General features: G+C 41.3%; 1 protein-coding gene across 10 annotated transcripts in view; it reads right to left on the reverse strand.

The window, feature by feature from the left end:
* The window catches only part of supt3h (SPT3 homolog, SAGA and STAGA complex component), a 697134-nt gene that overhangs the window by 166303 nt on the left and 508981 nt on the right, over window positions 1–21850 (reverse strand). For all 10 annotated transcript variants that reach the window (XR_011593860.1, XM_070885192.1, XM_070885196.1 and 7 more), the window contains 3 exons: window positions 16779–16854; window positions 1607–1719; window positions 542–652 (listed from right to left, as the gene is read on the reverse strand). Coding sequence is in view for 9 of the 10 variants with exons in the window: in XM_070885192.1 (XP_070741293.1) it covers window positions 542–652; window positions 1607–1719; window positions 16779–16854 (300 nt within the window). In the remaining variant the exon portion in view is untranslated. The remainder of the gene's footprint in view (window positions 1–541; window positions 653–1606; window positions 1720–16778; window positions 16855–21850) is intronic.

Below are 21850 nucleotides of genomic sequence, written 5' to 3' on the forward strand. Positions count from 1 at the left end.
ATGAGGAGAAATTTCATCTCTCAGAGGGTTGTAAATCTGTGGAATTCTCTGCCCCAGAGAGTTGTGGAGGCTGGATCATTGAATATATTTAAGGCAGAGATAGACAGATTTTTGAGCGATAAGGGAGTAAAGGGTTATGGGGAGCGGGCAGAGAAATGGAGCGGAGTCCATGATCAGATCAGCTATGATCTTATTGAATGGCGAAGCAGGCTCGAGGGGCCAAATGGCCTACTCCTACTTCTTATGTTCTTATATTGCTGCATTCGGCATTATTTTCGGTAAAAGGGCTCATTGTCCAGATATTTCACAAAGTTAAATTACCATTCATATGGATCGTAGCTTTACCTGTGGACGCAGACTTTTCAGCGAGCATGAGTATGGAGTATTATGGAATAGTCTAAACTGAAACACATACAAATTCAGCTAAATTAAAAATTGGCATGAAGTTTGTTTTTCTACAGGAGAAAATTGGTGCTTTTATGAAGAAGCTGGGAGGTAAATTCCCGTCCACTAAAAGATTGAATCAGTTTAAAGTACCTACCTCAGGCAATGCAGTATTGTGATGTGCAACCGTTGCAGATCTGGCATTATTAAAAGGATCTCCAGTTTTAGCAGCCATGTCCTGCTTCACCAAAAGGGCTAGGTCTACCAGCTTAAAAATAAATATATTGTTTTTTTTTTAAAAACAGAGTTGATTGTGGGATTTAACAGAAATGTCATTGTGGGATTATTTGAATCATGAAATATTCACAAAACCACAAAAAAATTGACAATCTCATTTGAGCAATGCAATAACGTTTTCTGCCCTTAATTACCCAAATTCATTTTCAGAATTGTTATATTCTCGTTGTAGCAGAACAATGGACTAGAACCACAGAAACGCAAACTGTCAGAGAAGAGACCCATATCCGCCCTGAAACTTTGTACTCAAGTGGCCGACTTTTTACTCCAACGTGCATGAGCATAAATTGAGCTGCTTTGTTACAATGTGACATCCCTCTTCTTCCGCCCCCCCTCCTGCATATGGCTCATCACTATACACACAGCTTTCAATGTGTATGGCCCAGGAAAACTATTTGCACACATGGCCATTCTATGAAGAACTTAACAACAGAGTCCCGTTTAGTTTGGCTATTCACAAATAGTTCAAATTTCCCATAATACACAGGAAACAAGCTAAGAAAATAAAGTCTCAATCAGTATGACAATCCAAGAATATGTGTATATCTATTTCAGTGTCTTGTGTACAACCAGTATATTATCTTAACTAATTGTTTTAGTCACTACTGGAAGGTTCCAGTCGCTGAAGGATATTAGTGAACCAGCTGGGGTTTTACAAAAAAAGAACAGCTTTTCTTCATCATTTGCCAAGTGCCAGCTCACAAAGTACCAGATTCATGGAGTCATTTTCACAATTTATGATGGTGGGATTAAAACATATAACCTCTGGATTGCTAATCCATCATCATAATCACGCGGTTTACCATGCACGTTATAGGCATTATATCAAGGATGCAAAATCACACTGATGTTTTTTCTCGATTTTACATTAAATGTATTTAATCTATTATTAGGACTCTCCATTTTTATAAAGTTTGCACATTACCTGGGCCACTGTCTCATAGGCTAGATATGCCATGATCTCTATAGCAACTGGATTAGGCTTGACCTCCATGTTGCTGCAGTCCAACCAGTCTTTAAACTTTGTTGCCTTTTTGGCTGTCAATTACAAACATAATAAATGAAACATTCATTTATGTGAAAAAACATTGCACTGCTATGTATTTTACAACAGCAAACACATAAACAAGGCTATGAGGATGTCAAAGTTCTTTTCAGCATGTCATCATGACCTTAAAAATAACTATTTAGCATTGAAGAGCTAGTATACAAATCGACTACAAATTCAAGTCATTAAAGGTGTCACTATTTCCTTTGTTTACAATGTCGTCTTCATCATAGGCGGTCCCTCGAACGAGGAAGACTTGCTTCCACATGAGTTCACAGATGCTTCAATGAAAGACCCGATATTCCAGTCCTGAACTCCAGTTGAAAAAGTAGAAGATGCCTGTGCGTGGATTTTTTTTAACGTGTGGTGACCGTTGCTAATCAGCTACCACACGGGCTTGACAGAGCTAAGCCTTTATCCAGTGGCAAAGGTTTACCAGGACGACTGGAGACCTGCTCTGTTGCACGGACTTAGTGCGCACAAATATCGCAGTGTGGGATGACCCTTGCTGCCCATGGGCCCTCGGCCCTTCAGGATCCTCATTTGCCTCACCTCCGCCACAATCTCTTACCGCTCCTCCACCACGATCTCCCACCGCACCTCCGCACCAAACATTCGCTGAAACTCCGTCACGATCACCCACCGAATCTCAGCCACGATCCCTCAACACTGCTCCGCCTCGATCACCTGCTGCATCTCCACCACGTCCTTCCCGCTTCTCTGCTGTGCCTGGGCCCTGCCGATGTTCCGGCCCACGCTCCAAACAGCGACCTGGGTCCTGATGATGCCACCCAGTCGCCCACCTCGAAGCTATCGGATACCTGGACCAGCTCGCGCTGGAAGTTGTAATAGAATGCCGCTCCAGCTCTTTTTGTAGCCCTGACCTGCGGAGGTGTTCTCACGCAGGTCAGGTAGCCCACGATGTTGCAGGGCCCATCGCTCCAGCTCTTTTTGTAGCCCGGACCTGCGGAGGTGTTCTCACGCAAGTCAGGTAGCCCACGATGTTGCAGGGCCCATCGCTCCAGCTCTTTTTGTAGCCCCGACCTACAACGTACACCTGTGTTCACCAACTGATCGTTCAGAAAATCATTTGTTCCAGTTTTTAGTTACATGAAATGCTTACGTGGTAATTTTCTAATATTTAAACTGTAACATTTATACCAGGGGTGGTCAACCTTTCAGGAAGGAATAAATTGGATAAATTGTATATCGGCAAAAAGCCACAAGTTTTAAATGTAATATATATGAGCATTCTAATTGATATTCTCACTGTACTATGAATATATCGTCCAGAAAATCTGAAATCTAGCCAATCAGTATGACTTTTGACATGCTTTGTTTCTAACCATTTAGTTAGAATCTACATTGTGCTTTTATTCCTCATCTCAAATCTTCATTTTTTGTCTCACATCCTTTCTCTCACTAACTCTCATTACTTCAGTCATTCTCTTTCTCATTTTTTTCTCCATCTCACATTCCTTCTCTCCCTCGCTCACAGGCCTCCTTGTTTTTTTCATTCAATTCACACTTTCTCATTCCCTCTGTCATCCTTTCTCTCATTGCCTTTGTCCCAATTTCTTGCATTCTCTGTACCTCCTTCTGTATGTATCATTTCCGTTTGCAACAAAAACTGAAAATGCTGGAAACACTGTGAGCAAAGACAAACTGACATTTCAGGTGCAGAAACATAGAAACATAGAAAATAGGTGCAGGAGTAGGCCATTCGGCCTTCGAGCCTGCACCACCATTCAATATGATCATGGCTGATCATGCAACTTCAGTACCCCATTCCTGCTTTCTCTCCATATCCCTTGATCCCTTTAGCCGTAAGGGTCACATCTAACTCCCTTTTCAATATATCTAACAAACTGGCCTCAACAACTTTCTGTGGTAGAGAATTCCACAGGTTCACAATTCTCTGAGTGAAGGAGTTTCTCTTCATGTCGGTCCTAAATGGATTACCCTTATCCTTAGACTGTGACCTCTGGTTCTGGACTTCCCCAACATCAGGAACATTCTTCCTGCATCTAACCTGTCCAATCCAGTCAGAATTTTATATGTTTCTATGAGATCCCCTCTCATTATTCTCAATTCCAATGAATATAAGCCTAGCGATCCAGTCTTTCTTCATATGCCAGTCCTGCTATCCCGGGAATCAGTCTGGTGAACCTTCACTGCACTCTCTCAATAGCAAGAATGTCCTTCCTCAGATTAGGAGACCAAAACTGTACACAATATTCAAGGTGTGGCCTCACCAAGGCCCAGTACAACTGTAGTAAGACCTCCCTGCTCCTATACTCAAATCCTCTCACTATGAAGGCCAACATGTCATTTGCCTTCTGCACCGCCTGCTGTACCTGCATGCCAACTTTTAATGACTGATGTACCATGACACCCAGGTCTCGTTGCACCTCCCCTTTTCCTAATCTGTCACCATTCAGATAATAATCTGCCTTTCTGTTTTTGCCACCAAAGTGGATAACCTCACATTTATTTACATTATACTGCATCTGCCATGCATTTGCCCACTCATTTAACCTGTCCAATTCACCCTGCAGCCTCTTAGCATCCTCCTCACAGCTCACACTGCCACCCAGCTTAGTGTCATCTGCAAACTTGGAGATATTACATTCAATTCCTTCGTCTAAATTATTAATGTATATTGTAAATAACTGGGGTCCCAGCACTAAACCTTGAGGCACCCCACTAGTCAATGCCTGCCATTCTGAAAAGGATCCGTTTATTCCTACTCTTTGCTTCCTGTCTGCCAACCAGTTCTCTATCCACGTCAATACATTACCCCCATACCATGTGCTTTAATTTTGCACACTAATCTCTTGTGTGGGACCTTGTCAAAAGCCTTTTGAAAGTCCAAATACATCACATCCACTGGTTCTCCCTTGTTCACTCTACTAGTTACATCCTCAAAAAATTCTAGATGATTTGTCAAGCATGATTTCCCTTTCATAAATCCATGCTGGCTTGGATTAATCCTGTACTGCTTTCCAAATGCACTGCTATTACATCTTTAATAATTGATTCCAACATTTTCCCCACTACCGATGTCAGGCTAACCGGTCTATAATTCCCTGTTTTCTCTCTCCCTCCTTTTTTTAAAAAGTGGGGTTACATTAGCTACCCTCCAATCCATAGGAACTGATCCAGAATCTATAGAATGTTGGAAAATGACCACCAATGCATCCACTATTTCTAGGGCCACTTCCTTAAGTACTCTGGGATGCAGACTATCAGGCCCTGGGGATTTATCAGCCTTCAATCCCATAATTTCCTTAACACAATTTCCTGACTAATAAGGATTTCCTTCAGATCCTCCTTCTCGCTAGACCCTCGGTCCCATTTTATTTTCAGGAGGTTATTCGTGTCTTCCTTAGTGAAGACGGAACCAAAGTATTTGTTCAATTGGTCTGTCATTTCCTTGTTCCCCATTATTAATTCACCTGATTCTGACTGCAAGGGACCTACATTGTCTTCACTAATCTCTTTCTCTTCACATATCTATAGAAGCTTTTGCAGTCAGTTTTTATATTCCCTGCAAGCTTACTCCCATACTCTATATTCCCCCTTCTAATTAAACCCTTAGACCTCCTCTGCTGGATTCTAAATTTCGCCCAGTCCTCAGGTTTGCTGCTTCTTCTGGCCAATTTATATGCCTCTTCCTTGGATTTAACACTATCCCTAATTTCCCTTGTTAGCCACGGTTGAGTCACCTTTCCCTTTTTATTCTTACGCCAGACAGGGATGTACAATTGTTGTAGTTCATCCATGAGTTCTTTAAATGTCTGTCATTGCCTATCCACCGTCAACCCTTTAAGTATCATTCGCCAGTCTATCCTAGCCAATTCACGCCTCATACCATCGAAGTTACCCTTTATCAGAAGTGGAGGAAAATACAGATGGGCAGCATCAAAGGGAAGGGGCAGGGAAACACATACGCACACACAAAGAATGATCTGCAAAAGTGCTTAAATAGAAAACAAGAGTTTGTTAATTGGCTGAAGTAATATCAAAATGAGAGATATTAAAGACCTTTATGAGAGGGGGAGGGGGGAGGGGAGGCAAAGACTTGGAAGTAGGAAAAACTGGCAAAGCAGAGCAGGCACCGATAGTCTAGGAGCCTGGGAACAGAAACAGCAGATTGACACCAAAGGTGCAGATCACTCTGGGAGACAATATACCAATGGATGATTCCCCACCCCAAGCATCAACGAGTTATATTGGGGAGACCAGGTGCAGATTTGGCGACCACTTTGCTGAACACCTTTACAAGTGCAATCCTAAGCTCCCTGTCACATGCCACAATATTTCCCCACTTGTTGTTCTCTTTGGCCTTTTACACTATTCTATTGAAGCTCAATACAAGCTCGATGAAGATCATATTTTTTCATGAGACAGTTTGCAGTCCTCCTGCCTTAATATTGACATTGACTCCAGAAGGCTCGCATTTTCTCTTCAGCTGGAAATGCTGGCGATGTGGAATGGATGTATCGGCATTTTTGGGTGTCGGAACAGTTTGGTGTTCAAGGATGGTGTCATTAATATCACTTCAGACATTTAACTATCTCCTGCTTTCCATTTAAGCACTTTCAGATCATTCTGCTACTTCTCTTTAGTTGTCTGTTTCTCCACAGATGCTGATTGACGTGCTGAATGTTTCAGGCATTTTCTGTGTTTGTTTCAGATTTCCAGCATCTGCAATTTTTTGCTTTTTGTTCATTTCCTTTTGCAATGTGTTCCTTATTTTATCTTCTTATTCCCTCTCCTGCCCTCTCTCCTTCCTTATAATAGTTCTTCCCTTGTGCATTCCCTCGCTCCTTCCATTCTCCAATTCTCTCTCTCATCAAGAATTACTAGCAACAGATCTTTATCTCAACCTGAGTGATAGTTTTACTCCGAAAAAAAACACCATTTGCCTTCTTTTCTGCTCCATATGTGTGCTTTTGGTGGCAAAACATTTTTATTTCCCTTTTCCAGACTACAACCCAGTTGATTGTTTAAGGGCTGCGTGTGTGCAGCAACTCCACTCCACACTGGGTAAGATGTTGCATTCTTTAAAATAAATGAATAACATTAATGGACAAATATGTGAACAAAGACCCTGCTACCGATCATGAGAATGGATATGGATTTGGAAGTCCTACTTTTCCAATGAATGTCTCTATTTTTCCCCAAAAAGGCATGTTTTAACTATACTTGCTGTAGTTTGGAACAAAATTCAATTTAAAAAAAAATTAGTCAGATTCCCTCTTGAAGAACAAATGACAGCAAATCATATACACATTAGATTGGGATATCGTCCCCACTGCTTATGGCGGCCACGGTGGTATTAACGCGATCTGTCCGCTGTACGTGGTGGACGGTAAAACCAAAGAGAAGTAACCAACATATTTTTAAAAAACAGGAATTCTCGTTGAGCAACTGCCTCTCGTTGAGCAAATGCATGCAGGATCTCATCACTCGGGTAATCGCACTATAATGATTTGCAAACAGCTGATTGAAACTGCTTGAAGATCTGACTTTGCTGAAATCAGCAGAGCCCTTTAAATGGGTAAGTACAGGTAAGTACTTAATGAACTGCCTGAAAAAGTCGCACAGTTAATACATTATAAGCGGCGCCTCTGTAATTGACTCCCAAGGTAATGGTTAGCTCCATTTGCCTGATGTAGTCGGCTGCCCATTCTGAGTGGGGACAGTGCAAGTGTTGGGATTTTCTCAACTAGAAAATTTAAGGAAGATGAATGCTCAACAAAGATTAATTTAATTGTTTGATGGTCTGTATCTAATAGATTAAATAGGTTATTGATATAATATATGAATGACAAAATATTGTACTGTTGGGTTTGTATATGTTAGAACTACAGAAGTTTTTATCCCACTCTGGCTGTGCCGGTACTTAGCTAGGGCAAACTAAAACAAAACCCACTCTCCTCCAAAGCGCTGTATCTTACTCTGCAAACTTTACCCAATTTTCCCTTAAAAAATGCAACTGTTGCTGCCTCAACCACGCCTTGTGGCAAAGCATTCCATTCGCGAACAACTCTGTCAAAAGAATTGTCTCCGAACCTCTCCTCATGCAATGACAATTTTAAATTAATGACCTCTTATCACAGACTCCCCAACCAGAGGAAATAGTCCTTCACTATTCAGTCCTTCAAAACCCTTCAGAATTAAAAAAAATCAATTGCCACTTAGCCTCTGCTCCAATGGAAATAGTCCTAATATCTCAAGGCCCTCCTCATAACTGTAATTTCCGCATTCCTGATATCATCCTGGTGAATCAACATTGTACACTCTATTGCTTTAATGTTTTTTTTATAATGAGGCACCCCAAACCACACACAGTGCTCTAACTGGCTTAACTGATCATTGTACAAATTCATAATTACTCTTGTACTCTATGCTCCTATTTATAAAACCCAAAATGCCGCTGGCCTTTTATCTGCCTGCACCAGCACGTTCATTAAATTATGTATTTAAAACCCTAGGACTCTGTTCATCCATATCCTTCAGCATCTTTATTTTGATATTTGCATCTGCTAAAAATTTTGGAAACTCAATTCTAAGATTAATTTCATTTCCTTTGCTGGAAGTTAAAATGGGCACACAGCGATTATTTGCTTGATTCGTAGCCGCTAAATTCTCTTGTGAATTAGTTAAGGCTTTTTGAAAGGTAATGAATTGTCCTAATCAGTGTGAGATCTTGCATTCAGCAACTATTATATTTGCATGCTTTCAGGTTTGCTTACAAGAAGTTTGTTAATGGACCAATGCTTGATTTAAATGTGCCTCATATTCCCTCTCAATACTGATGTGTAAAAATAGTTCAAATGGACAATTTTTGTCAACTTAACATTCAATTGGATCATTTCCACGACATTATGGTTTAATGTTCTGTTAATGTCCTTTTGATCAAGATTGAGTGACAACTATCTTCCGAGGAATTAAACTTATAAAACACAAGAACATTTCAATGTTCCACAGTTTCAGGACAGTGATCGATAAGCATCCAAAAAGATCAAACTCTGTAGCAGTTGCTTTTAATTAATAAATTTATCCTTTAAAGAGCTTGTCAGAAAGAGTTGGGAGAACTGACTTTTTAGTTGCACTTATTACAAATAACTGCTTGTGCTGTACTGTATCCATCTATATCTTCTGTACATCATTTAATTGTAAATAAATTCAATCAGCAGCTTTAGCATTTATTAAGTGCTTCTAATGTTCGCTATTTTCCATTTTCTAGCCCTGGGCTACAAAACCTTAAATCAACATTCTGGGGAGACAAGGTAATTTTATCAAAGAACGGGTGGGAAGTAAAAAAAAAAAAAATTTCAATCCCACCCCAACCCACCTAACTTCTGGTTAAAACGGAGGCGGGTCAGGGGGCAGGCGACCAATCTGCTCTCATGGCACCGTGGATGGCTCTGCTGCACAGGAGGGCAGGAAAAAGAGTGAGAGCGCGATAGTGATAGGGGATTCAATTGCAAGGGGAATAGATAGGCGTTTCTGCGACCGCAACCGAGGCTCCAGGATGGTATGTTGCCTCCCTGCTGCAAGGGTCAAGGATGTCTCGGAGTGGGTGCAAGACATTCTGAAAAGGGAGGGTGAACAGCCAGTTGTCGTGGTGCACATTGGTGCCAACGATATAGGTAAAAAACGTGATGAGGCCCTATGAGACGAATTTAAGGACCTCAAAAGTAGTAATCTCGGGATTGCTACCAGTGCCACGTGCTAGTCAGAATAGGAATCGCAGGATAGCTCAGATGAATACGTGGCTTGAGCAGTGGTGCAGCAGGGAGGGATTCAAATTCCTGGGGCATTGGAACCGGTTCTGGGGGAGGTGGGACCAGTACAAACCGGACGGTTTGCACCTAGGCAGGACTGGAACCAATGTCCTCGGAGGAGTGTTTGCTAGTGCTGTTGGGGAGGAGTTAAACTAATATGGCAGGGGGATGGGAACCAATGCAGGGAGACAGAGAGAAACAAAATGGAGACAGAAGCAAAAGACAGAAAGGAGATGAGTAAAAGTGGAGGGCAGAAAAACCCAAGGCAAAAAACAAAAAGGGCCACTTTGCAGCAAAATTCTAAAGGGTCTAAGTGTGTTAAAAAGGCAAGCCTGAAGGCTCTGTGCCTCAATGCGAGGAGTATTCGGAATAAGGTGGACGAATTAACTGTGCAGATAGCAGTTAACGGATACGATGTGGTTGGCATCACGGAGACATGGCTCCAGGGTGACCAAGGCTGGGAACTCAACATCCAAGGGTATTCAACATTTAGGAAGGATAGACAGAAAGGAAAAGGAGGCAGGGTGGCGTTGCTGGTTAAAGAGGAAATTAACGCAATTGTAAGGAAAGACATTAGCTTGGATGATGTGGAATCGGTATGGGTGGAGCTACGGAATACCAAGGGGCAGAAAACGCTAATGGGAGTTGTGTACAGACTTCCAAACAGTAGTAGTGATGTTGGGGAGGGCATCAAACAGGAAATTAGGGGTGCATGCAATAAAGGTGCAGCAGTTATCATGGGTGACTTTAATTTGCATATAGATTGGGCTAACCAAACTGGAAACAATACGGTGGAGGAGGATTTCCTGGAGTGCATAAGGGATGGTTTTCTCGACCAATATGTCGAGGAACCAACTAGGGATGAGGCCATCTTAGACTGGGTGTTGTGTAATGAGAGAGGATTAATTAACAATCTCGTTGTGCGAGGCCCCTTGAGGAAGAGTGACCATAATATGGTGGAATTCTACGTTAGGATGGAGAATGAAACAGTTAATTCAGAGACCATGGTCCAGAACTTAAAGAAGGGTAACTTTGAAGGTATGAGGCGTGAATTGGCTAGGATAGATTGGCGAATGATACTTAAGGGGTTGACAGTGGATGGGCAATGGCAGACATTTAGAGACCGCATGGATGAACTACAACAATTGTACATCCCTGTCTGGCGTAAAAATAAAAAAGGGAAGGTGGCTCAACCGTGGCTATCAAGGGAAATCAGGGATAGTATTAAAGCCAAGGAAGTGGTATACAAATTGGCCAGAAATAGCAGCGAGCCCAGGGACTGAGAGAAATTTAGAACTCAGCAAAGGAGGACAAAGGGTTTCATTAGGGCAGGGGAAATAGAGTATGAGAGGAAGCTTGTAGGGAACATTAAAATGGACTTCAAAAGTTTCTATAGATATGTAAAGAGAAAAAGGTTAGTAAAGACAAACGTAGGTCTACTGCAGTCAGAATCAGGGGAAGTCATAACTGGGAACAAAGAAATGGCAGACCAATTGAACAAGTACTTTGGTTCGGTATTCACTAAGGAGGACACAAACAACCTTCCGGATATAAAAGGGGTCAAAGGGTCTCATAAGGAGGAGGAACTGAGGGAAATCCATATTAGTCGGGAAATTGTGTTGGGGAAATTGATGGGATTGAAGGCCGATAAATCCCCAGGGCCTGATGATCTGCATCCCAGAGTACTTAAGGAGGTGGCTTTGGAAATAACGGATGCATTGACAGTCATTTTCCAACATTCCATAGACTCTGGATCAGTTCCTATGCAGTGGAGGGTAGCCAATGTAATCCCACTTATTAAAAAAGGAGGGAGAGAGATAACAGGGAATTATAGACCGGTCAGCCTGACATCGGTAGTGGGTAAAATGATGGAATCAATTATTAAGGATGTCATAGCAGCGCATTTGGAAAGAGGTGACATGATAGGTCCAAGTCAGCATGGATTTGTGAAAGGGAAATCATACTTGACAAATCTTCTGGAATTTTGAGAGAATGTTTCCAGTAGAGTGGACAAGGGAGAACCAATTGATGTGGTGTATTTGGACTTTCAGAAGGCTTTCGACAAGGTCCGACACAAGAGATTAATGTGCAAAGTTAAAGCACATGGGATTGGGGGTAGTGTGCTGACGTGGATTGAGAACTGGTTGGCAGACAGGAAGCAAAGAGTAGGAGTAAATGGGTACTTTTCAGAATGGCAGGCAGTGACTAGTGGGGTACCGCAAGGTTCTGTGCTCCAACTGTTTACATTGTACATTAATGATTTAGACGAGGGGATTAAATGTAGTATCTCTAAATTTGCAGATGACACTAAGTTGGGTGGCAGTGTGAGCTGCGAGGAGGATGCTATGAGGCTGCAGAGTGACTTGGATAGCTTAGGTGAGTGGGCAAATGCATGGCAGATGAAGTATAATGTGGATAAATGTGAGGTTATCCACTTTGGTGGTAAAAACAGAGAGACAGACTATTATCTGAATGGTGACAGATTGGGAAAAGAGGAGGTGCAACAAGACCTGGGTGTCATGGTACATCAGTCATTGAAGGTTGGCATGCAGGTACAACAGGCGGTTAAGAAAGCAAATGGCATGTTGGCCTTCATAGCGAGGGGATTTGAGTACAGGGGCAGGGAGGTGTGACTACAGTTGTACAGGGCCTTGGTGAGGCCACACCTGGAGTATTGTGTACAGTTTTGGTCTCCTAACTTGAGGAAGGACGTTCTTGCTATTGAGGGAGTGCAGCGAAGGTTCACCAGACTGATTCCCGGGATGGCGGGACTGACATATGAAGAAAGACTGGATCAACTGGGCTTGTATTCACTGGAGTTCAGAAGAATGAGAGGGGATCTCATAGAAACGTTTAAAATTCTGACGGGTTTCGACAGGTTAGATGCAGGAAGAATGTTCCCAATGTTGGGGAAGTCCAGAACCAGGGGTCACAGTCTAAGGATAAGGGGTAAGCCATTTAGGACCGAGGTGAGGAGAAACTTCTTCACCCAGAGAGTGGTGAACCTGTGGAATTCTCTACCACAGAAAGTTGTTGAGGCCAATTCACTAAATATATTCAAAAAGGAGTTAGATGTAGTCCTTACTACTAGGGGGATTAAGGGGTATGGCAAGAAAGCAGGAATGGGGTACTGAAGTTGCATGTTCAGCCATGAACTCATTGAATGGCGGTGCAGGCTTGAAGGGCTGAATGGCCTACTCCTACACCTATTTTCTATGTTTCTATGTTTCTAGGAGTCGGGTTGGTCACTGAAATCTTTTAAGGTGGCTAAGTAACTTCATTTTAACGTTTTTTTAAAACATTTTTAACTAACGTTGGCCGGGTTATTTGAAGCTCAGAAATCCCGGCAGGTAAAAGAAGGCGAGGATAGCCGGATCTAAAAGTCAAGTTAAGTCGAGATGGACTGGAGAAGCTGGGGTTGTTCTCCTTGGAGCAGAGAAGTCTAAGAGGAGATTTGATAAGGTGTTTAAAATCATGAAGGGTTTAGAGAGAGTAAATAGAAATAAACTATTTCCATTGGCTGAAGGGTTGATAACGGTAGGGCACAGATTTAAGGTGATTGACAAAAGAACCAGAGGTGACATGAGGAAAAGCTTTTTTATGCAACGAGTGGTTAGGATTTGGAATGCACTGAGTGATAGGGTGGTGGATACAGATTCAATCGTAGCGCTCAAAAGGGAATTGGAGAAATATTTGAAGGAGAAAAAAATTGCTGGGATATGGGGAAAGAGTGGGGGAGTATGACTAACTGGATTGCTCTTCGAATGAGCCGGCACAGACTTGATGGGCCAAATGGCCACTTTTTGTGTTGTACTAACAGCCTCCCCGGATCCGTATGGAGTGTGTGCAGACCCGGGAAGGCATCTCAAAAGCCGGTTTTCAGAATGCGCATGCGCCAAAAACCAGCTTGATAGATCCTCTGTATCCTCACAGCCAGGACATTCGCATGGACAAGATTGCGGTATTTACCCATCTCTTTCCCAGCGAATGTCCTGAAAACTCTTGTGCCTGGTAGAAGCAGGCGCATAGCCTACTTTTACCAGTGCAAGAGTTTTAAAACAAACAAAAACATATAAAAATAAAATTTAAAAAACACATTTTAACATGAAAAACCCTGCCCACTGAAGTAAGTTTATTTTAAACCATAATTAAAAAACTTTTTTTTAAAGAAATCGGAAAAGTATATATTTTTTCTAAGACATTTATTAACTTTAATTTAAATTAGTGTTAAATATGTGATTTTCCCCCCATTTTTTAATTTGTGTTTGAGGGGGTGGGGGGTGTTTCTCAATCATAATAATGAGAACTCCTATTTACGGAGTTCCTATTATTATGAATGAGAAAATACTTTACCCGGATTGGCTGCCCAGTGCCATGTGACTCCAGCTCCAGCATACGTCTGTCCCGACATGCACGCGCTCCGATGCGCAGGGAGAGGAGACCTCAGGACCGGGATCTCTTGTGGGCGCAGCAGGAAAAGGTAGGTACGGATCTTTTTAGCCATTTTCTGGCGAGCGCCCGCAGGAAGCAGAGGACTGGGATTTCAGGCCATTATTTGATTCTTTAACTTAAGTGCTTTTACAGCCCTGCGATCTCCAACCCCCACACCTCGATTACCAACTCCCCTATCCCCAGCGATCTCAAATGAACCCCCATCCCACCACTTAACTGCCATCTGCTCCCTGTCTGCTTTCCCACCCAACAGGCAGTCAAGCCTGTCAATCAGGGTGGGTGTCGGGTGGGAAACCTACTGAAAACATTAAAAAGACGTCTTGTACTTAAATCCTGCAGGGCATCCAGGAAACCCTTACTGCCGAATTTCCCATCCTGATATGCCCACCCCAACTCTCTTCACGGCCCCAAGTAAATATCGGGGCCCAGGTTTTCAAGCAGCAATGCTCGCTTCAAGAGAATCTGACAGAGCTGTTGACAGAAATAAACAGTTCTGGAAAGGCCTGAACTGGACAACATGTTTGGCGCAGACCAGCGATTTGTGCCTTCACCAGATCACCAATGGAAACTTTGTTTAAATAAAAATGAATTATCACTTCAAGAGAGGTTTAATTATTTTTCGCACATCACCAACTCTTGATATGTGTTAATTTTAAAATGTCTACTGTATGTCTTATTTACAAATCTGGCTAATCTCACATAATGTCAACATGCTTGTCGCGCAGCGATCCAATTAAATCCAACATTGGTAACTGTGTCTGTTTCACTGAACTTAAACTGAATATCCATATGGTAGAAATAGAGTAAATGTCAGGAACTGGTGAATAAACTACTAGTTTGGTGTTCAACGTAACTTATTCCCACCCATTCCATAAACCACTCGTCTCTGGTGTGTCTTATATATATATTTTGCTGATCACGATCAGCACCACACAATGATATTTTCTGCTGAGAATGAATCCCAGACTATGACTGTGTCAGAGCAGCTGCACTTCAAAGGCAGGAAGGGATAAAGACATTTGGTGGAGTTTTAGTTCAAAACATAGTCACCAACTCTTTCAGATCATTGCAAAAAGCCCTCAATTTTACAGCTCAATGACTGACATAGAAATGTAATTTACTTCTCAGCATTTGCTGGAGAAATGATACATGTATAAAAGAGCAGCAGATTGTTTTGCACCAGCATGGCAGTGTTGTGGTTCAGTGTAATTTGTTATTTGAAATGCTGTATCTAATGAACCAGATTTCAGATATTCAAAAATAATTATTCTCTCAAGTCACTTTGAAAATGAGATTTTGAGAGATTTTTTGAAATCTTTGAATCTACAGAAAGAGAGGCTGTTTAAATGATGACGATATTCTGTTTTGGTCTGTGTTGGAATCATGTGCAACTTTGTCATGATTTAATTGCCGCCTTCATCATTTGTGACCTTTAACCTGGGCTCTTAGTCATCTATTAACAACATCTCGAGGTAGTGAGCAAGCTCTGAAATTTACAACCTGTTATTGTACTAGTTCATAAACACTTCCAGTAACTAAGTTATAAATGTCGATAAGCATTAATTATGTGAACACAGTATTTAGCCTTGGAATGTGGAGCTGTGGCCAAATTGGCCTGAAATGAATGGACATCACGGCAGGAAGTTTTAAAAGCTAGATGCACTGCTAGTTAAGAAAAGAGTCCTTTTGTGCTGAAGTTATTTGTGATCAGTCATTGCGCACTAGTTGCCAATTGTCCAGAGTTTATACAGTTTTACTGACTGACTGCAAGATGTTAACTCCTTCACTCTTGATTTAATGTACAGGAGCTACAATTATCTTCTATGAAATTATACTGTTCATTTCAAATTACCATTAAAGCCAATGTTGCCAAATTAAATGCTGGTAGGGAGCTCACCCACTGGGAGCACATAAAGGGAATTATATCCCTTAAAGGCACATATATCCCATCATTAATGCTAATGGTCAGATAATGGTGGGGAGTGTGCACTTAAATTCTCAATATCCACTCCTGGCACAATTTCATTATATTGACCCTTAAATTTGTAAAATCCTCTACCGACAAAACAAAGCTTTCCAGTGTAGAATTATAAAGTTCTGCCTCCCTGAGTAACATGATGTGTTAATGCTGTTAGGCTTCTTACATACAAGCTAAATTCGTATCACATACATGAAATACAGTTCTTTATAACCAAGTTTTTGGTGAGCAAATTTGTCAAAGTTAAATAATATTGCAAACTTTATCGTTAATGGCATGATGAAACTATACATAACATATATCTAACCGATTACATTATTTCCACATGGCTGAGTATTTAACACATATACTTTAATGCCTCTACTTTACAGCCATTAAAAACATGCATTGCATAAAGTGAAGCAAGAGACTGGGATCGGATAAAATGGAGCGAAACCCCGATGCTGCAGAAAGTGGAGGTTGAGTACAGCAACTGCCCACTTCATTCAACCCTAGAATCCTGATCAATTTTGCAATACAATCAACAACAACTTCCTTTGTATAGTGTCTTTAATGTAGAAAAATAATCGAAGGTGCTTAACAGAGATATAATCAGAAATAAATGGACGCCAATTCAGAGGAGGCGATATTAGGAAGGGTGACCCAAATCTTAACCGCAGATAGATTTTTAAGGAGGATCTTAAAGGAGAAGAGGGAAGTGGAATGGGTGGTGGAGAAGCCTATCCTTCTTTAATCTCCCCAATCACATCAAGTTCACTCCCAATATGTCAGTATATATGTGCTTCATCTGACAAGGAGGACATAAGAGGACTGTACTCACCAAAGCTCAGCTGGCGGCTCTCGCAGTACTCTGCATATTGGGATGAATCCATCATTCGAGTTTGGCGCTCAGCTCTCTGGGACACAAAAGCAATTGGCTGCATTATTTTGAAGCCGGTTGCAAAATTATTGCTGCAGCATAAAAGGGTTAAAGGATCTTAAATTTGTTTGAAAAACAATCTTTGAACAAAGTTAAACACAGGACACATTTCTGAAATGGCTACCTACACAGGGGACTTGTGTGATTTTAAATTTGTGGCAAGTTTCACATTCTGAAACTGTGGATGAACTCAATCAACACTGTATAACGTACATGAAAGATACAATATATCAGAAGTACTGTCCCTGAAATTCTTATTTTAAATTTGTGCTGCTTTGTAATATGCAAGTGTTTTTACAGAGTGGTTAAAAAATAACTTAATAAGCATATGTTTAACAACATGCTTGACACCTTGTGCGATTATATCTGTAAAGGTGACGGAATTTTTGTCAAACACGTATGACAGGAATCCAGTAGACTCAAGCAGCTCCAAGACAGCGTGGTAAAATTACAAATAAGTTAAAACAAAAAAATTAACTTCAAGTACTCTACCAGAAATGAGCACGTGTTTATCATGTAGTTAAATAATGTTTATAAGTTAATGCATTTGCAACACACATTAAAAAAATAATTATTCCTGTTAGCGGCTGAAACAGAATCAGAAACAGAAATATTTAGGAGCTGGTCACTGGATTCCAGACGAGCTTGGTGCTTCAACAAACACAACAAAAATCACAAGGCAATACAATGGAGAACGCGCTAGGAAATGCCTAGATACCGCGGTTTGTGATCATCTCGAGATGTTGTCCAGTGTTTGTGTATTGAGTAATACAGAGTTCATCAAGGTGGATTTTCCATCAAGTGTCATATATGGTAGCTAGCAGGGACATAGCTAGGCGTACACAACTGCATATATTGGTTTTGCAGGAGGCTGAGGTGCCAATTTGGATGATTCCCATCCTAAGCTAGAATACATGACATTGCATGGTGATGTCCCTGTGCACTTGTTTGGAGCGGGGGCCGAATGCCTTAGACTTGAAGTCCTAACCAATGCACAGGGCTGTCACCACATATTCACCTCGATACGGTTTTCGGATGGGAAAGTGGTGCACACAGACCACTTCCTTGCAAGCTATATGGACAATTACAAAATAAATGTGCACCAGTTCATGACCAAGAAATCTGCATATGCACAGTCTCTTTTCAGAGTTCTGGCTTGATCTGGAATGAAAATTAACTGCATTAAGGACAATATTTATATTCCGTCAGGTGGTACTCATATAAATGTTGATTGTCACAACTATCATTTGTAAATGTTTTCTGTTTATAGCAATATAACTAACAAAAAGTTCTGCTGAAAATAATTCCAAACCACAACACTGTAAGGGTGCAAACCTGTTGACTGAGAACATAAGAGATAGGAACAGGAGTAGGCCATACGGCCCCTCAAGCCTGCTCCACTATTCAATAAGATCATGGCTGATCTGATCATGGACTCAGCTCCACTTCCCTGCCCGCTTCCCATAACTCCTTATCATTTAAGAAACTGTCTATTTCTGTCATAAATTTATTCAATGTCCCAGCTTCCACAACTCTGAGGCAGCGAATTCCACCGATTTGCAACCCTCAGAGAAGAAATTTCTCCTCATCTCTGTTTTAAATGGGTGGCCCCAAATGCTAAGATCATGTTCTAGTCTCCCACATCAGTGGAAACATCCTCTCTGCATCCACCTTGTCAAGCCCCCTCATAATCTTATACGTTTTGATAAGATCACCTCTCATTCTTCTGAATTCCAATGAGTAGAGGCCCAATCTACTCAACCTTTCCTCATAAGTACCCCCAAGTCCCGCTGTACTGCGGCATTTTGCAATCTTTCTTCATTTAAGTAATAACTTGCTCTTTGATTTTTTTTCTGCCAAAGTGCATGACCTCACACTCTCCAACATTATACTCCATCTGCCAAATTTTTGCCCACTCAATTAGCCTATCTATGTCATTTTGCAGATTTTTTTGTGTCCTCCTCATACATTGCTTTTTCTCCCATCTTTGTATTGTCAGCAAACTTGGCTACTTTACACTCAGTCCTTTCTTCCAAGTCGTTAATATAGATTGTAAATAGTTGTGGTCCCAGCATTGATCCCTGTGGCACACCACTAGTTACTGGTTGCCAACCAGAGAATGAACCATTTATCCCGACTCTCTGTTTTCTGTTTGATAGCCAATCCTCTATCCATGCTAATATATTACCCCCAACCCCGTGAACTTTTATCTTATGCAGTAACCTTTTAATGTGGCACCTTATCAAATGCCTTCTGGAAGTTCAAATACACCACATCCATTGGTTCCCCTTTAGCCACCCTGTTCGTTACATCCTCGAAGAACTCCAGCAAATTTGTCAAACATGATTTCCCCTTCATAAATCCATGCTGACTCTGCCTGACCGAATTTTGCTTTTCCAAATGTCCTGCTACTGCTTCTTTAATAATGGACTCCAACATTTTTCCAACCACAGATGTTAGGCTAACTGGTCTATAGTTTCCTGCTTTTTGTCTGCCTCCTTTTTTAAATAGGGGCGTTACATTTTCAGTTTTCCAATCTGCTGGGACCTCCCCAGAATCCAGGGAATTTTGGTAAATTACAACCAATGCATCCACAAACCCTGCCGCTACTTCTCTTAAGACCCTAGGGTGCAAGCCATCAGGTCCAGGGGATTTATCTGCCTTTAGTCCCATTACCTTACTGAGTACCACCTCCTTAGCGATTGTGATTCCTCCCGCCCTATAGCCCTTTGGCTATCCAGTGTTGGAATATTGTTCGTGTCCTCTACCGTAAAGACTGATATAAAATATTTGTTCAGAGTTTCTGCCATCTCCATGTTCCCCATTACTAATTCCCCAGTCTCATCCTCTAAGGGACCAACATTTACTTTAGCCATTCTTTCCTTTTTATATACTTATAGAAACTCTTGCTATCTGTTTTTTTATATTTTGTGCTAGTTTACTTTCATAGTCTATTTTCCCTTTCTTAATCATTTTTTTAGTCATTCTTTACTGGCTTTTAAAAACTTCCCAATCTTCTGACCTCCCACTAGTTTTGGCCACATTGTATGCCCTTGTTTTTAATTGGATACCGTCTTTTATTTCTTTAGTTGGACACAGATGGCTATCTTTTCTTTTACACCCTTTCCTCCTCACTGGAATATATTTTTCTTGAGAGTTGTGAAATATCTCCTTAAATGTACACCACTGTTTATCAACCGTCTACACTTTAATCTATTTTCCCTGTCCACAGAGAGACAAAAATTAGACAAAGAAAAAGTAAAAAATAAAAAATGCCAATGTTATTTCTTTTAAATCTCCAACAACAATTCAAACTTTAAGGAATGAGACTCCACATTTGTCATTAGCATGTTCCCACAAACAGCAATAACAGGGTAAGCTGTTTTTTTTTTAAAGTGATGTTGATTGAGGGATAAATATTGTTCAAGACAATGGGAGAACTCGCTGCTCTTCTTCAAAATACTGCCATGGGAGCTTTTACATCTACCTGAGAGGGTAGAGGGGCTATCGGTTTAATGTCTCATCTGAAAAACGACACCTCCCCACAGAGCAGCACTTCCTCAGTGTCAACATGGATTATGTGCTCAAGTCTCTGGAGTGGGTCTGGAACCCACAACATGCTCCTTTTTTCTATGAGCATTGCTGCAGGTGATCAGCTACTACTGCTGTAAAAGTTGAGCATTTTAAATGAGTTGCTAACAAACTAATCCTTAAGAAAGACTGAGCAATAAATCTAACAAAACAATGAAGCAGAAAAATAGAAAACATGAGTTTAACCCAATATTTTTTAACAGCTAATATTTCTGTTAGTATGGATGTCATAGGCTTTTATAATGGAAGCGACCGTTATTACTCAACAATAACAAGACCATGCACTTGCAGAGCCTTTAACATACTGAAATGTTCCAACATGCTTCATGGAGGACCAGACACCAAGGGAGAAGAGGAGGTGGCGAGTGAAGGCATAGCTGAAGAAGGTGGTTTTGTGCACATTTTTAAAGCTGGAAGAGATGTAGCAAGAGAAATTTAGGAAACCATTCTAAGATTACAGGTGAATGATAGACTATCAATAGTGGAGTGGAGGGAAGGGCAAAACACATAATGGATCAAGCTGCAAAATAGGGCTGGAGAACTTCGTAAAGATAGGGTGCAGTGAGCCAAGGAGGGATTTGTAAACAAGGACGAGGATTTTTATGTAAAATGCTGGATGGGATGAGAGTTTCAGTGACGATGATGGTGAGGTAAGGATTTACATGTGCAATGTTTTGGAAATAGGCGGTCTTGGTGATAGACTGAATATTAGGTTTGCAGCTCATTCAGGGTTAAACAGGACATTGAAGTTGCAAACCATCATGTTAATCCTGAGCAGGGATAGAATCAGGAGCTAACGTGTGAATTTCCTGCCCGGAGCTGAACAGTCTGGGCTAGAAATTCGGTTTTCAGTGAAAACGGTATTTTTACACTAAAATGACCATTTTCGCTTCACTACCGTCAGTAGGCCCAATTTTCGGCATTTAATTTGTGCAGCGGTAAAAATCGACGTTACATGAGGATTCGCGGCACAAACCATGAATTTCGGCAACTTTAGTCCGGGACCAATTGCTCTGCGAGAGACACCTTGGGAGGGTAGAGAGCCAAATTTCAGGCGAAAACACTATTTCGGTTGTTGCACAGCGGCGCTCCTCTCCCCTGCGGTACGTGGAAATCACCGAAGTTCCCGCCGACCGGGTTTTTGTCGCGGAGGGTGAAATATCGCCAAAAACCCAGTCGCAAAGTCGGCGAATTTCTATAGGTTTGGCCTTGCCAATATTGAGCTCGTGGACCACAGGTGAGAGGATAGAGTAGATGTGTAGCACTGAGACCTCTTTTGGTGAGATTTCACTCTACCACAAATGCTCCCGACATAGGTTTTGTTTCTTTCTTTGTTGTTATTATTTGCTTAAAATACAAAGAATACTCACTCAACACTTTTA

The sequence above is a fragment of the Pristiophorus japonicus genome, chromosome 7, assembly GCF_044704955.1.
Source record: "Pristiophorus japonicus isolate sPriJap1 chromosome 7, sPriJap1.hap1, whole genome shotgun sequence".
In the NCBI taxonomy this organism is placed as follows: domain Eukaryota; kingdom Metazoa; phylum Chordata; class Chondrichthyes; family Pristiophoridae; genus Pristiophorus; species Pristiophorus japonicus.